Source organism: Pleuronectes platessa, chromosome 2, assembly GCF_947347685.1.
Source record: "Pleuronectes platessa chromosome 2, fPlePla1.1, whole genome shotgun sequence".
NCBI classification, from domain to species: Eukaryota; Metazoa; Chordata; class Actinopteri; order Pleuronectiformes; family Pleuronectidae; genus Pleuronectes; species Pleuronectes platessa.
The window spans coordinates 26,777,691-26,794,569 of record NC_070627.1 but is presented as its reverse complement, the minus strand read 5'-3'; the positions used below and the strand labels follow the sequence as shown (position 1 = coordinate 26,794,569).

The following is a 16,879-nucleotide window of genomic DNA, read 5'->3' as shown; positions in this document are numbered from 1 at the left end:
GGCCCAGTCAAAGCCCAGACCTCAATCCAATAGAGAATCTATGGCAAGACTTGAAGATTGCGGTTCACAGACGGTCTCCATCCAATCTGACTGAGCTTCATCTTTTTTGCCAAGAAGAATGGACAAACCTTTCCATCTCTAGATTTGCAAAGCTGGTAGAGACATACCCCAAAAGACTTGCAGCTGTAATTGCAGCGAAAGGGGGCTCTACCAAGTATTGACACAGGGGGGTGAATACTTATGCACCCAACAGATGTCAACTTTTTTGTTCTCATTATTGTTTGTGTCACAATAAAATTTATTTTGCACCTCCAAAGTACTATGCATGTTTTGTTGATCAAACGGGAAAAAGTTTATTTAAGTCTATTTGAATTCCAGTAAGTAACAGTACATAATGGGAAAAAGTCCAAGGGGGGTGAATACTTATGCAAGGCACTGTATATGTAGTTCAGCAGCTATATGTAGCTCAGCAGCTATATGTAGCTCAGCAGCTATGTTGGCAGCATTTGGAAAGGCTGCTATGGGCAGGTCAGGGTTAGGTTGTCGACCAGAAACCCAAAACAATGTGCTAAAAGGGGCTAATGCCTCTTTGCTAAATGAGCTTTGCCTCGTAGTCAACAAGCAAAATCTGTCATCATCCCACACAGTCATATATTTCATTTTAAATATAACAAATATGCCTCCCTGCAGCTTTAAACCATCGTAAAATTATGATTGCCATAATTGCACTATGTGACTAAATGTGTTTCCCATGTGGTTTGGAGGATAAAAACCATTGACAACTGGTTTTCAGAAGTGAGGCAGGATATGTCGACTGTTGTACAATGAAAAGGCAGAAAATCACTGTTGCAGTCACACACAGACAAACGTTCCTTTATTGTGTATTTATGGACAGTTTGCACATTTATGATTTATCATTAGCAACAAGGATGATGCATCAACTGTAATAAAACCTCTCAGAGTTGTATTATTTGAAAAAACAAATGAACATGAATAAATAAATAATGCAGAGTGACTATAATCCGGTTGTTGTAGTTTTTTTTTCTTCTTCCTTCCAGTGACTGAACCTGCTGTATACATTATAAATCAATTCATCTAGCAAAAACATATCCTAACTTTATAAAACATGGGGTTTCAGTTCCAGGTCCAGTGTCTTCAAAATCACCCTAAGGAAAAACTGAAATCTTCCCAAAGCAGTCGTGAAATGTCATTATAATACATAGTCAAGAAATTTCATGAGGTTCTTCTCTAATAAAAACTGACATCAACCATCTCGAGGAAAACCTACCGAGTCGCACAAGAAAATACCTTCTCTTGATGGCACCGAGCAGGGTAGAAACCAGGGCTGATGATGTTCTGTTCAGAGCCTTTAGATATAAACATTCTACTTACACGGTCACCGCTTTCATCAACACTGAGGCAAACAGTGTCGTCACATGTAATCAGAAGTTACACTTTATTTTACAGTCTGCGTAGCTTATGTGTACTATATTCTCAGCATTCACAATAAAAATGTGTTCCGATATGTTCTCTGGGGCGGAGGATTATTGCATCGAATGGCATCAGTGCCGACGCTGATCCCACAAGTAAGCTCCAAATAATAAACAAGCGTCTGTAGCATTGTGTTCATAAATGCCCAGAGGATAAGTGGATGCTCAGGTGTGACACAACCCTCCCAGCAAAATATTATACAGATGCTGAAACACCACCTTGGGAATATTGGACGCTCCACAACTGTAAATGACTAATTTGGAGGAGGCTAAAAAGACGTACAGCTTATATTAACATATTAATATTGGATTACTAATCAAGGAATTTCAAGGGTTATAAAATATCAAAATGTTCAAACTTCTCAAGGTGTGGCAGCCATGGGATGCTTTAGGAAAAATTGTGATATAAGGTGTTATATTTTAATGTTTAATGAGCTACTTTCCAATTCGTATATGTTTTATTCTATGATGACAACAGAGGCTCGCCAATACCACGTGGGACAATGGCAGCCATGTTGGAGGCCTCGACGATCACTGTAAACAGGTCTTGTGTCATTCAGCAGACACATCATTTTTGTGCTGCTTTTCCTGAATATATTTCACAAACACGTGACTGTTTCCTATTTACTTCAATATATTTAGCAAAGACCTACTAACAAATCAATGTAGGCCTTTCTAATTAATAGCCTCCTGTTGTACAATTGTTATAACAGTGTGACAGAAGTTTGAGTTAGCGTCTAGTTGTAATATTAACCCCAGTTGCTCTTCTGTAAATATCCTGCTGCTATCTATGTAGTTAGCAGACAAAACAAAAACAGAGATTAATGTTGAGATTGATTTATGAAATTGTTGGCCATCATACATTTCCAATATATTTGATGCATTTCAAGAATGCTAGAAATGTCTATCTGTTCCTGAAAGTAATCAAGGAAAAGCATGTAGCCTCAAATTATGTGAGAACACTATATAATTATAAATGTATTATTATATTTATTTTAGCAGTTTCAAATATATTTGATCTAGAAAAACAATAAAAGTCAAATAGATAAAATAGTTTTACTATTTTCCAGGACTTTCAGCCCCATCTCATGTTCTTCACCAGTAAACAGTAGTGCTAATAAGTGATCCTGTAGTGTAGAGCTGCTCTTTCCAAGGTCAAGAATACATATTCAACAGTCATAGCTGAAACAGGTTTGCAATATTTGAAATGCATAAAATATACAGTGTTTACTTTGAAACCTGATTCAAGACACATTTTAAATAGCAGTGCATTTGCAATAAGTTTGAGAAAAGACAGCATAAGAAATGAAAGGAGAAATCATCTAACATAAGCCTACAAAAAATGCATCATATGCATTATTTATAACATATAAGGCCAATTTTTTTTTTAAATATATATATATATATATATGCATATATATATTATAATATTATAATACGTATAATTTTTTTATTGAAATAAATGTTCCCTTTGGTTCACTTTTACAGTGAAAGAAATTTGGACACAAACGAGAAGAGTGAGCTAATAACACTATATATTTTAGATATATCATCTTTTGGGGTTTTATGTTATATGGTTATTTATGTAACATTTTAAAACAGCTAATTCTTGAACAGACCAACATCGTGGCTCCAGCTGTGGCTGCAGGGACGCTTGTGACAGGACTGCAAAGCCTCTCCAACACAGAGATTGTAGAATAAAGTGCACTGTAACTGAATCACACACATCTTTCCTAGTACTGTAGTTGTGCGCTGTGCAGCGTCAAACTGGGCAGAGGGCTCCAGGGCTCTCTTGGGGTCATTCATCAAGGCTGGACCATGGAGAAATGTGCCTGTTGATGGTATTAATAGCCTGGGGTGATATAGGTCTTCTCCACTGCGGAGACGATCTGGCAACTCGGCTGAACGCTATGTCACTGTTCTCCATTCGCAAGCTGTTTACTGCAGGAGAGGTGGCGAGTGCGATCAGAACATTGGAGCACATCCACCCTACCCCCACCCCCTTCCCCATCCCACCCCTGACACTTCGCGCCATGTACTCTTGCTATTGCCCGGTTCAGTAAATCATTTGACTCGTAAATTCATGATTGATAAATTATCTTCTCTTCGTAGGCTACAAAATGAAAAAATGTGGTAATTAAGGCAGTCTTTCCATTTACAAATAAGACAATAAACTCAGAAAATGTGATCGGATAAGAAAACAAAAATGAAAAGGTCGGACATGTCCTTAAGAAGTCATGTTTACTTGCTCCATGATTAAAATCCTTTTCAAGTTTCGTTCTTCAGTCTCTCGAGGAAAAAAAAGTCTGTAAAGTTCCCAAACATCTTCCTCTCCCTTTTATCTATCTTTCATCTGGTTCCCCATGGAGTCCCTCTGGACCTTATAGAAGCCTGGGTTTGTAGACTTCAGCAGGAAGAAAACCGCAGAGGTGGCAGTTATACGTGCACCGACGGCACACTCTTGTTGAGGACCTGCACCCTCATCAGTTGGACACTGGTCATGATCTTCTTCTGGTGGCCCATCAGCGTCACCCCGAGCCTCTGGATGTCTCTGGACAGCACGCAGATAAAAACACATACAACTCTCTGTCAACGTCCCAGCAACACAGTCAGATGTTAGACAGATTCTAATTAGCATCGTTAAAAAAACTGAGCTTGCCACAACAGATTGTAATTTGTCAGCTTTACTTGACTGAACTCTACAACTGTAGAGCCATTTATTTGAAACAGACTTCAATACACACACGTTATTTTATTTATTGAACCTGATTCTAAGTAAAATTGACCATTATTAACTTGTTATGTGACCTTTTACTATTATTTAGTTTTAATGCAAACTTAACACTCCTTCCGTGTTTAAATGTTGTGTCATTTTCACAGCAGCAATAAAGGTTAACTGTTGCAGAATTATACAAAAACTACTGTACGAATGTCAATGAAACTTGGTGGAGGGATGGGATGGGTCATGTAATTACCCATTCCATTTTTGAGCTGCCCCAGGATGTTATTTTTACCTTCTTTAACATTTTGTGACTGAAAAGACCCAATGAGCAGGCAGCTGTTAGTATCTGAACTAAACTAAAATGGAATCAGTAGCTTTTCCAAACTACTTCGTTTCAGCAGCTCTAAAACACTGAGAACGTAGTAATGTGGATGTAGCATGGGAGCCCTAAGTCTGAATCTGCCCCCCCCACAGATATATTTCAAATTAAAAGCCTTAGAGCAGCCAGAAGAGCTTCCCCTCGAATGGACTCTGTTGGATTTTTGTTATTTCCTCTTTTTTTCTCATAGACACCTTATGTATCAGTCAAATCCAGGTCTTTGTCTAATTATTTGGCATGTCCTGCTCCAGAGCTTTAAAATTTGACGAACAGATAAAAAATTAATTGTTGGCTTTAACTATGAATTAATTTTGTTTTTATCTTGTCTTATTCTATTGTTATTTTACTGTAGAGCAATACAGAAATAAACATGATTTGATTGGCCTGCACCTACCGCCCTTGTCCTGTGTCTGTATTTTGGATAATGAGATCCATATCGTCAACAAGAGGGGACAATTCCCCCCCTTTCTTAATGGGTCTACATATAAACATGGCTGACGGAACTTCAATGACAGTAGCTTGACACAGATTAAATCATTTGAGATTCACTGGGAGCATTCTTACAAGTGTGGAGAAGCCAGAACCCACTTCAACGTGTCGGTCAAACTGTTAAAGCCCTAATGATCTCTCGCCCTGCAGGGGCCTTGAAGACATCAGCTTGTGGCGCCAGGCGTTACATTCTGCTGCTTAGCAGCTCGCCGTCACCTCTGAGTTGTTATCACCCTCATCGCAGACAGTGCTCACCCTTGGTTCAAGCTTATGACGTGTCCCAGAGTGTGGTACCCCCCTGTTGCAAAGCGCTCCTTGTAGCGGCCCATCTTTATGGTGTCCAGCCACTCGTCTACTGAGTTACAGCTACTGAAGTCAGGAATAGCTCTCTCCATCAGCGGAGGACTGCTTAAACTGCGGCAGAGAAAGATGGCCGTGAATAGACAGAGAGGGGAAGGCAACGGGAAGACAAAAAGACAAGTTAGAGGGAGTCAGAACACAAGAAAAGAGTCAACTGGGTGAGAGGGGGCTTTGACATGCACTAGTCACCAAGGCAGAAAATCAATAGCTGTTAAAATGATAGAGAAAAGGTGGCGGTGGAGGTTGCAAGATGGCTGCTTTGGGTAGCTTAATAAAAGGAGAAATCCTTAACACTCCTGCTTCTCCTCCGCCTCTTCCTCTAACTACATTTCCCCCTCACCCTCACACACAGACATACAGGGAAGCACTATGCCACGCAACACTGACTCTGTGCGACCTGGGGTCTGAACTGAGCAATTTACACAAGTCCAGCCTCGGCCCTGGTGTCATCTCAGACCTGCTCCCACGCTCACCACAGATCAATGACAATATCACATCGAGGCTTTTACTTAACGCACCGCACTTCTATCAGACGGGCTTATTGGAAAATGAACATGACAGCTCGCTTCATCTGATGGAGAACTTTGAGGGAAAATTCACACTGCAACTTTATCCCACCGCGCTCGTGTTTGATAGCAGCGGGACGAGATTGGATTTACTCCGTCTCCCATACTAGGACAGTTACTGAGTAGCCTAACAGTCTGTCTCCATATATTGTCCATGATATTATCTTCTCAGCCCCTCACAGGCGGGGGCTTGTTTTGATTTGCAGCTTAATCCCCTCATCACAAGAACCAATATTTGACTACATTTTGGTGAACTGTCTGGCCAAATTAAATCAAAAGACTCTTTAGCATGTGAGACAATGCGCCCATGTAGCTTCGCTGCAAATGTGGCTCTATTCAGCGGCTCGCCCACCTGCAGAGCATGTCCATGGACTTCAGGTTCTCCGGGTTGCGGATTAGCTTGTCGAGAACGGTGACTATCTGGCAAAAGCGCGGCCTCTCGTTGCGTTCCTTCTGCCAGCAGTCCAGCATGAGTGTGTGCAGAGCAGCAGGGCAGCCCATGGGAGCAGGCAGCCTGTAGCCCTCCTCCACAGATTTGATCACCTGCTCAACGTCAGGAAAATATGGATGAGAGCACACTGTCAAGCAGGGAAATACGCTGAGTGAATATAAGCTATGATCAAAACAGGGCTCACGTCTCTGTTGGTGAGGTTCCAGTAAGGTCGCTCCCCGTAAGACGTCACCTCCCACATGACCACGCCGTAGCTCCAGACATCACTGGAGGAGGAGAACTTCCTGTAGGTGATGGCCTCCGGAGCTGTCCAGCGGATCGGGATCTTTCCACCCTGCCAGACGCAAAAAGGAGTTCAACTGGGTCCGGACTTTACTTGGAGTTTACTTTTTACACATGAACAATGCAGCGGGAGATTCTCTACACAGACACGTTCACGTGTGGTGCAGCCAGGTGCAGCAGGCAAGAGGCAGGAAGTGATGTATTAATTACACTTTTCTTGACAGCACAGAAACAGACGTCAGCTCTTATCGCCAATGACTCACGTGTGTGTGACTTTGTTTTCTCCATTGGAGATTTTTAGTTTTCTTTTAAATTGAAAACAGCATATTAAATGTTGAGTAGTGTAATCTGAAACAATTCATCATGTATTAAAAAGCCTATCATTGTTTTCTACGGAGAATTTTAATTGTGTAAGAATCAAGTAGTTTGAAATATCAAAATTCCCTCTGAAATATGATTAATAGAATCAAAAGTAGCATAAAATGGAAATACTTATTAATAATAATAACTTTACAAAGCACTTTTCAACACAAGTAACAAAGTTCTTTACAACAAACAAAACACATTTCACAATCAGAGTACAAATAATAATAATAAAGATGCAGATAATAAAATTCATGGACATCGATAAAACTTAACTACTTTTTAAAATCCGTAATACATATACTTAGTTACTATGATCTTCGGAGTGAATGTCCAGGAAAATGGGAAGTTAAATGACACATTAAAGATTAGAAGGAGCCGGTGTGGACATGGTCAGGACAAGAATAGACAAATGCAAATGTGAGCAGGTATGTGAGCCACTTACATTATTTTGACGTGGAGCTGACACTTAATTAGGTTGACAAATGCATACATCCCTTGTTAAACAAACACGCTCCCCGCGGGTTGTTTTAAACATCTGAATGTTACTCTCAGAACATAGGCCGCTGCACATACCTGCTGTCCTGCTAAATAGTAAATCCAGCAACTCGAACCAGAGGAATTCACTAACCTTAATTCACTGTCGTAATACTCGACAGGTTCTTCAAAGTGACTTTGCTGCCACTTTGATTCTGAGCAATAAGCAGCTTTATTCGCTTTACTTAAAATGTCCAGGCATTTATGTGAACCATATTAATCTCCAGCCATTATCCACCATTAATTCAAGATGCGCTGTAATGACACTGTGGTGTCTGTGACATCACAATCTAAAGTCTTCATCCCCTCCAGAGTGTCTGAGTGATGCTGCGTGTAATCACCTTGCTGTCAGTAATCTGATTTCTGTGCTGTAACAGACTGTAACAGACAAATGTGTCAAATGCTGATTTCCGTGTGCTGCAGGCTGATAGCATCAGACTGTGGAAGGAGCTTGTTCTGCCCTTTTTAGTTAAGACTTAGTATATCTGCTCCCATCAGGCTGCAGGTTTAATATCAGGCTGCTCTAATCTGCAGCACTTACACAGATTTTTACTTTGCTCCCACATTTACGGGATTATGATTGTATTCTTTTTCTACATCACTGTGGTACAGTTGTATCTGTCACTGACTTTTATGTTTGCCTTTTTGTTATTCTCTTGGCTATAGCTCTCAGTGGAGCTGCCAGCTTAAAGCCTGTATATGAATACAAAATGTATTTCAGCTTGTCAGCTCAGTTCACAAAATATTAAGATTCTGATCTTTTTTTCCACCAAACAAAATGATCACATTAGGTCACTAAAAAAATTTGAATTCTGATGTGCAATTTGTAGGAATGATCTCAGGGTGTATTTTTTTTTTATTCAAAATTCAAAATACTTACTTCTCAAGGACACTACTTACTGCCTAGTGCTGCCTAACATCTACGTTCAAACTACATGACTTTCTGTCGGATCGCTGGGCAGATCACACTAAACGATTGGCCACATGTTTGATCACATCCTGCTCACAGAATGACACATTGAACTATAGGAGGTGAAACACTTCATTGGACATCACAGTTATAGAAAATCCAAAGTAAAAAATTATCAGGGGACACCTCACCACTACATGCACCGTTACCACCTTCACCTTGTCCTGTGCTCTGATTAGCCGGAGGTTGCAGTAATTGCTCCCGACTTCCGAATGTATTTCAAAAAGGTTAGAACAGGCTGCAAATATGATCTGTGCCTGGGACGCGTTGGAGAGCCGTTAGCAAGCCTTTATAATCAGGTTTTTCACACATAGTAATTGCAGACTGCAAGCTTTCCAGCGACATTTTGTGTCTTTTGTCGTTCACTTGCAGAACTTGTCGGTGGCAAATCTGGCTGAAAATGTTAGTCTGTTGAGAACTAGTCCTAGGTGCTAGGTAGAGAGAACTGGATAAGTAAGTGTCAGTGACGTCCTCAGGCCATACAAAAAGGGAGAGCGACACAGAGGACTTTTCCCCTACAGAATCCCCTGAAGTGGGCATTAGAGTGGAGGGCCCTTGGTGGTGCGAGGTTGTTGGCTCCAGCCCCAGTAACGCCTGAAGCTGAAGCTCTTGGATCCAAGGCAAAGCAAGTACAAGAGAGGATGGGGGGTGTCTAGAAAACTACGCTATTGGAGTCCACAGTTTGTCTTTAAACATAATTTACCCAGTTTAATCATTAACCTGCCCACAGTTGATCACAGGTTCTAAACTAGAATCATGTTTCATGTCATTCAATTTTCATCTCAAAGAACATATTTAAATGAGCAGTATCTATTTATTGTTATCTGTTTGGTTTTGTCCAAGCACAGAGGAATGATGTGCTAAAATCTAAGTAAGGTTGATGCCTTGTAACAAAATAATCTAATTAAATGTTTTGAGCAATGTAATAAAAGGAGTACCCCATTGATTTATTAATGCAATGCCAAAAAGTTAGAGAACTCACAGAATACAGCAATGAGAAAGATTTACTGACTCTTAATCAATATAGTATATATATGGTCAGGCTCCAGACATACAGCATTTCTTACACAACGCTTCCTTTGTTATACAGTAAATGTATTTCAACCCTCAACTTCAATTTGTTCCAAGTCTCAGGCCCAAACAGAGATAACCTTGATGACATCATCAGTTTATTTTTGAAAAGTCATTATCATGTATGAAATGACAGAGTTTCTCTCTAAATATAGGAAAGAAGGCACAATAGACAGCTACTCTGTGTTGGCTATTAAATAAGAGGAATACGGATTTACAGATGTTGGCTCCAGGGTTTCAGACTTTACTCAAAGTTAGAAGTGTGTAAATCTTTGCCTCTGTGGCTTCAGATTTCTTGAGGAGACCCCAAACTTATGGAAGCCAACTGGTAAATTCCTTTAAGAGCCCTTTAAAATCTCCTCACTCTGTGCAACTCATTAATATCATGTAAGTCAACATGAGTGTCTAATTATTGGAGGTTTATATATACCTACATTGTTTAAGGTTTGTGCATATCTTACACTTATATTACACGTTCGTATGATAAAGACAATCTCTTTTGAGACACAGTACATGTGTCTGAATGTGTGAGTCGCTGCATTAATGCTTGCCTCAATGTGAAAACTCACACTGGTGGTGTATGCAGCGTCAGGGTCGTCCTCCAGTACTCGGGATAGGCCGAAGTCAGACACCTTACACACCAGGTTGCTGTTGACCAGGATGTTTCGGGCAGCCAGGTCTCTGTGGATGTAGCCCAGGTCAGACAGGTAGGTCATACCAGCCGCGATGCCGCGCAGCAACCCCACCAGCTGGATGATGGTGAACTGGCCATCGTGTCTCTGCAGGAACACAGGAAAGAACAGACAAGATCAGGGAGGAGGAGGAGGCGGTGAGAGAGAAGCTTTAACAGCAAATCAAAAAATGTGAGGTGAGTGATAATAGACAAGATTTTAATCGAGATAGAGAAAAGAGTAAAGATAAGAGTAAAACACGACAGGGATTTGCTTTTAAGTTATAATCTGCAGTATTTTCATATAAGCAAATACTGGATCTGTTTGACTTTAATTGAATTTAATACAATGTTAAATCAACCTATAGAGTACCTCACTGAAGAAAACGTTGGCATGTGATGCTGGTGCCTGACAACAGTCGTCTGATACATGATGTGAACACTGGAAGTGTGGATCGTCTAATTTCTAGATTTTAATATCACATGAATAGAATAATCCTTTTCTGCCTCATGTTTTGAGAAAATCCTCTGCATTTTTAGATCGGGTATTGTCATTTTAAATCAAAGCTTCCTTTATATGTTCTGAGACGCCTACATCAAGGTGATATATTGTTTCGAATGGGCAGTGATGTCCTCCCCCAAGGAAAACAGACACACACTGTGCTGACAGTTAAATGGACAAACTGTACTTTGAGAATATACAGTTAATAGTCAAATCACACCATAGACTGATACGGAACAAAAAAACTAAACCGGACTCTCTTAATGCTCCTCAATCAAAGTATGAATACCAACCCTGAGGAAGGAGTCCAGAGAGCCATTCTCCATGTACTCTGTGATGATCATCACCGGTTTGCCTGGAGAAACAGACAAAAACATGATAGATCATTTCTATGCTGCACTAGATATCAACAGCATGTAAACAATTTATTCAGCCTATATCCACATTGAACTCTAATTGACGCTGTGTTGAACATGTTGAAAGTATGGCAGTAGTAACGTGGTTCTTCTCTGTTAATAACCCTGAGTAACCAGAGAGTTGCTGCTGTTGAGTTTTAAGCCATGCAGTTGGCCTCGATCAACAGACGTTAAGGTTTTTCCAGTCCACCAATTTACTCTAAACTGAAATGTCTTAACAATTATTGGTTGGTTTGAGATGCTCTTGAGCTTGTTTATCTAGTTAGCAACATTACGAGCTTGACATTTGTAGTTTTGAGTGATATATTTGAATCAATCCCCAGAAAGATTTAAACTTTAGTTTGACTGAGTCTGCTCATGGCCAGGTCCACTTCAGAGAGAGATCAGAAAGAATATACTCCAAAAAATAATTAAAAAAATTACATATTAAAGTTACTTAACTAATTTAGTTACTTTAAGATTAATACAAAGGGTCAGATTTAATGAAGTGTTGCCTGCCATGTTAAGTTAGTGGGAATAAATCAAATATCTTGAAAATGATTTCATTAAATAAATTTAAACCTATATATACAATACATAGGTTTTATGTATATGGAACTTTTTTTCAGGCATTAAACTAAACTAAAGTTACATGGGAATTTAATATGTACTTTAAATAAATTAGGTCAGTGTTTGAGACAGTATTCTATCATATTGTGTTGGCTATCACAGAGACATATCTACCCCCACAGTGATTTAAAAACGCTGATCTTCAGGTGTTACATTGGTCAGACTTGATATAGAGAGCATGGAGTTGTACCTGTTGATTCGCAGTATAACCTGTAGAATAATGAATGATGTTAATAAGCATTGGTATTTCTGTGTTTCTTTAGCAACAGTCAGTTGCTTGTTGCACAAAATGTCACAAGTGAATTTCCTTGGTTCCTGTTAAAGATGGCAGATGAATCAGATACCTGCTTCCTCCAGACAGCTGTGAGGAGACACCAGAGTAAAGACTCCGACTATCTGCACAGTCTGTCGAACTGTCATAGATTACAGAAGTCATTCATCTTTATTCTGGTTAACTGATATCCATGTTAAAGTCAGAATCTGAATTTTGTAACTTGTCATCTGTTTAAAAATCAGAAAGACAAGAAAGTGGAAACGTGACGAAAATAATTTGTGTGATTTTATATGGATGTGATACAATTAAGCAAAATCCTATGGAGCAGTGTTTTAAGACGCAGGTCAAACATAATTTGATCATTTTACCTTCCCACTAAAGATAACTACACATCACACACATTCCCCCTTTGATTTAAGCTCACTGGCAAATATTACTAAAATATATCACTTTCATTGCATTTCATAAGCATGAAGTCACTATAATTGATACTTTCTTTAGCCCAAGAGCATCTCAGAATATATATTACACAGTCCTGCACCGGGTCGGGTACATTTTATGTGAAGGCTTATGACACCACTACTTCACAGATACTTTTCCATAACCCATTTGATGTAAGTAGCTGTGAATGTAGCATGTGTGTTTAATCATGGGCAACGGGACATGGTGCGGGTTAACAGTTCCGGCAGGTAATGGGTCTGCTGTGGAGGTTTGCGGGAGTGGGTTTGAAAAAAAATGATCTGTGCAGGACTCTTATTTATGGGCTTAAATTAAATGTAGGGTTATAAGTCAAAGAGGATCAAGAGTTAGTGTTTATGGTGCAATATAGGAATTATAGAATCCAATGTAATCCAATGTATTTTTTACTGTTAATTATTATGTTCAAGCTCAATATGTCCTGTAAAAATACATTATGAACATATATACATTATACATGTATGAGTGGTGGCATACTCTGAGTTACTACTCCCTCCAGGCGGATGACGTTGGGGTGGTCGAACTGGGCCATGATAGATGCCTCGGCCAGGAAGTCTCTCTTCTGCTTGTCTGTGTATCCTGCCTTCAGGGTCTTCAAGGCCACTGGGATGTCTCTTTTCCCCGGGAGCCTCATTCGACCATAACACACCTCCCCGAATTCCCCTAAACACAACAACAAGACAGTTCATTCACATTCAACCTTAATATTTTTGTTAACTGTACTGGACATGCATTGATTTGGCTGCACTCACACTCCCTCTTAAGACATGGCTGCAAATTAGTTAATTTGCTGGGTTAGATAAGAGAATCAGATCCACTTATTGGCTGTCTGGCCACATACATGTGCACACCCCGAACTAAGCTAATCATCCATCTCATCATTTCATCTTTCGCTCAGAAGAACTGTAATTGTGCTTCCTATACTTCTGTGAAAGTCTGCAGCAGTCAGATGGAGCAGTGCATTGTGGGCCTGACACAGTGTTAGTATTCCCTGCCTGTCTGAGGAGCTTTGATTGACAGCCCCACGCAACGCTCTGATTCCGCTCTGCCGTCCTCCTCTCTGCTGCACACCACAGCCTTTACACCGGCCAATGATTTTAACTTAGCTCAGCCAATGATTCCCACTCTGCGCATGTGTGTGTGTGTGTGTGTGTGTGTGTGTGTGTGTGTGTGTGTGTGTGTGTGTGTGTGTGTGTGTGTGTGTGTGTGTGTGTGTGTGTGTGTGTGTGTGTGTGTGTGTGTGTGTGTGTGTGTGTGTGTGTGTGTGTTTGCGTGCACAAGTTCATGGTTTTACCTGAACCAATGATTTTCTCTATTTTGATCCTGGAAGCTTCAATTTCTCGGGCAAACTCGTGGACCGCCTGGCAGGGGTCCTCGTATGTGTGCGGGTCGATATAGAACCTCGCGTCTGGGAATGACACTAAGATAAACAACATTACCATTTGGTCACATATCGGAGAATGAGAGCAACATCACATCTGAGCCCCTGCCACCGGCGTGTGGAGGGAAAGCTGATGAAAGGGAAGGAATGGCTTGGAGAAAGGAGCACAGAGGGAGAGAGAGAATGAGAAGCATACAGGGAACAAGGTCTGTCTGCTCAGGTAATCACTCTGAGCGTGATGAAGATTGTTTGCTCCGAGGAGGAACTCTAATGAGATCTAATCTATTATTGGTAATAATCGGGGAATGGGTCAAACATACCGTGGCCGTTCTGGTAATGCATCTTCTCCTCATCAGAGTCCTGGAAGGCTTTACTGTAGCCACAGTGTCTATACAAACCACACACACACACACACACACACACACACACACAGCCAGTCATCCAAATACAGACACATGCACACACATAAACATACAGCGGGGTGAGTACAGGACAATAGTGATCATCAAACTCCTACCACAGCTCATAATTCATTAATGAATCATTGTTCATAATGAATTTTTTTACATTTATAACTGATTGCTGCATATTTATCTGTAAAGAAATAACTAGTTGACCTTTTACTCCTTCTTTTTGCATTGGCAGCCAGAGGGAGAAGGTCAGAGGTTACCCTAACCACCCGAAGTTAAATAAAACATCACATCATCCAAAAAGACATTATCTCATGTACTCTTAGTGGTATTAAGTCAAACAGTGCATCAGGCTTTTATTTGTGCAGGATTTGGAACGTACATAGATTGTTTACATCTCCACTAGAGGGGAGATGATTATAAAATAAATTTTCATACCACTAAAGGTAACAGAGAAAACATATTTTTGTGAAACTTTATGACCTACCAATCAAATTCATTTGATCATGAGATTCAAATTATTCATGATAGTAAATTGACATGACATGGCATGAGTATACATGTTAAAAAGCCACAATAAACACATCCCAGGAGAGAAAGGAGGGAAAGGGCAGGAGGATTCAACACGTCATTCACAGATCCTTGTGGGTTTCGCAGCTTTCAGGCACGTTGAAAATTAAGCAACTAATTTACTCAACTCAAAATAATGTAAATATTGTATTTTCTGATGCTGTCGCTACACTGAGTCTTTATATGGCAGTTTTTTTCCTCTTAGTTTTTAACTTCAGTATGAAAGCTGGTGGTTTTACTACGGAGCCTGGGAAAAGACATGGAAGTACTAAATAAAAACTTGACGAGATTTTGTTAAAGTTTTTTTCACCATACATTTTTTCTTTAAAAATTATCCTCCAATAATTTCAGAATTTGGGATCAATGAAGTACATCTATCTATCTATCTTCCCAGGGCCTGCAGTCTTTTCAGATGAAACTTGCAGGTGTCTTTACATGGGCTCTGGAACAAAAACAGAGCTCACAGTCCCAAAAACCTGAGAAAGAGATAGGCTGCTCTTCATTGTGAAAGGGACCTGGCATCGCTTCCCACTGTGCTGCAGAGAGACGGACCCCAGCAGCAGGCTAGTATAAATGCCCTCTGTCACGAGAGAGTTAACTTTCTGTTGTGTTAACTTTTGTTAATGCATTTAACCTCCTTTAAGTAAAACAATTATTTGTCCAGCTCGAATTGAAATGTGAAGGTTTTGTCTGTCAGTATAGATACTTTAAAATCTGACAGGGCTGCTGAGACATCCACACTGATAGTCGTCTACTCAAATAACTGTCCCATCCCACTTATTACTGTTAGCATCATGGACGCTAATCAGCACAGGCTAAATGCTGCAGGTGACAGAAGAGCTGCTAAAAGTAAATTTACCGAAAATAATTTGACAAAGTTATTCCATTAACTGATGGGATGAAGTCACTTAATCATCCATAAGTCTCCAGGCTGCTGGCACACACTGCATGTATCTTAGATGATCGCAGGGCACCAGCATTAGCCAGGGTGCTGTGTTTTACTATCTGATTTTTATATTCATAGATTAAAATCTCATTTAGTCAGTAGCCACTGATTCATCTGCGCTGAACTATTCTTTTCCGCTCATCATTCAAGTTTACTTCCTTTCTGTCCCAGGGCCTTTTTGGTATTTTCTTACCACTTTCATATTAGGCTGGCAAGTGGCCCAACCCACTAAGTTTTAGTGTCCTCATATTCTTTTATTATATGGAAAATTTCACTTCTACACTCCACCATCAGTGAGGATGTTCTTTTTCCATCCTTCATATTAGTGTCATTAAATATAGTGGACTTCGATGTCAAGGTAACCTGGCTTTGCCTGGATCACATCATTAAATCCTCCAACTTATTGTGTTTTTCTCCTCAAAGAGAATGGAAATGAAGAAAACTTGATATGGATTGAAATATGAATTAATTAAGTGCATTGAAATGAATTATTCTTGCTGCACTACACTACAGATATCTAAGTTGAAGACATCAAAAGGGAGGGAAGAAGGAGCTGATGGGATAAATGGGAACGTTTGGCTTGAAAGCTACTGGATATGAATCAACATAATTAAATCCAAGATGAGGTGGAAATTATGACTTGGAAAATTAGCTGTGTAAGTCAGTGAGAAGACAGGGAGGGTTGGTGGGTTTAGAGCAGCTGAAGCATTCGTTTTCAGAGCTCATCTCCAGTCCTCGACCTTGTTACTGATAGAACAGCATGCATATTACTAGTGCACTTCAACAGTTTGAACAGTTGAACGTGATAAGTGGGACTAAAGGTAGTTTAGCATCTCAAACACAGTCTCGAATATTATCTCTTCCCATGTTTGGAGGACATTGAAAATCTTTCTTTGTACTTGCAGCAAATACAACATGTGGCACAAGCAGGGAAACACACAGCA

General features: G+C 40.1%; 1 protein-coding gene across 3 annotated transcripts in view; it reads right to left on the bottom strand.

The window, feature by feature from the left end:
• Positions 1 to 862: 862 nt before the first annotated feature.
• The window catches only part of epha8 (eph receptor A8), a 107,710-nt gene continuing 91,693 nt past the window's right edge, over positions 863 to 16,879 (bottom strand). For 2 of the 3 annotated variants that reach the window (XM_053443216.1, XM_053443223.1), the window contains exons 12-20: positions 14,330 to 14,397; positions 13,923 to 14,048; positions 13,106 to 13,291; positions 11,146 to 11,207; positions 10,250 to 10,459; positions 6,642 to 6,791; positions 6,359 to 6,549; positions 5,336 to 5,494; positions 863 to 4,041 (exon numbers count right to left, since the gene is read on the bottom strand). In XM_053443216.1, the coding sequence (XP_053299191.1) occupies positions 3,927 to 4,041; positions 5,336 to 5,494; positions 6,359 to 6,549; positions 6,642 to 6,791; positions 10,250 to 10,459; positions 11,146 to 11,207; positions 13,106 to 13,291; positions 13,923 to 14,048; positions 14,330 to 14,397 (1,267 nt within the window). In that variant the 3' untranslated portion in view covers positions 863 to 3,926. The remainder of the gene's footprint in view (positions 4,042 to 5,335; positions 5,495 to 6,358; positions 6,550 to 6,641; positions 6,792 to 10,249; positions 10,460 to 11,145; positions 11,208 to 13,105; positions 13,292 to 13,922; positions 14,049 to 14,329; positions 14,398 to 16,879) is intronic. The other variant, XM_053443230.1, reaches the window with a different exon arrangement.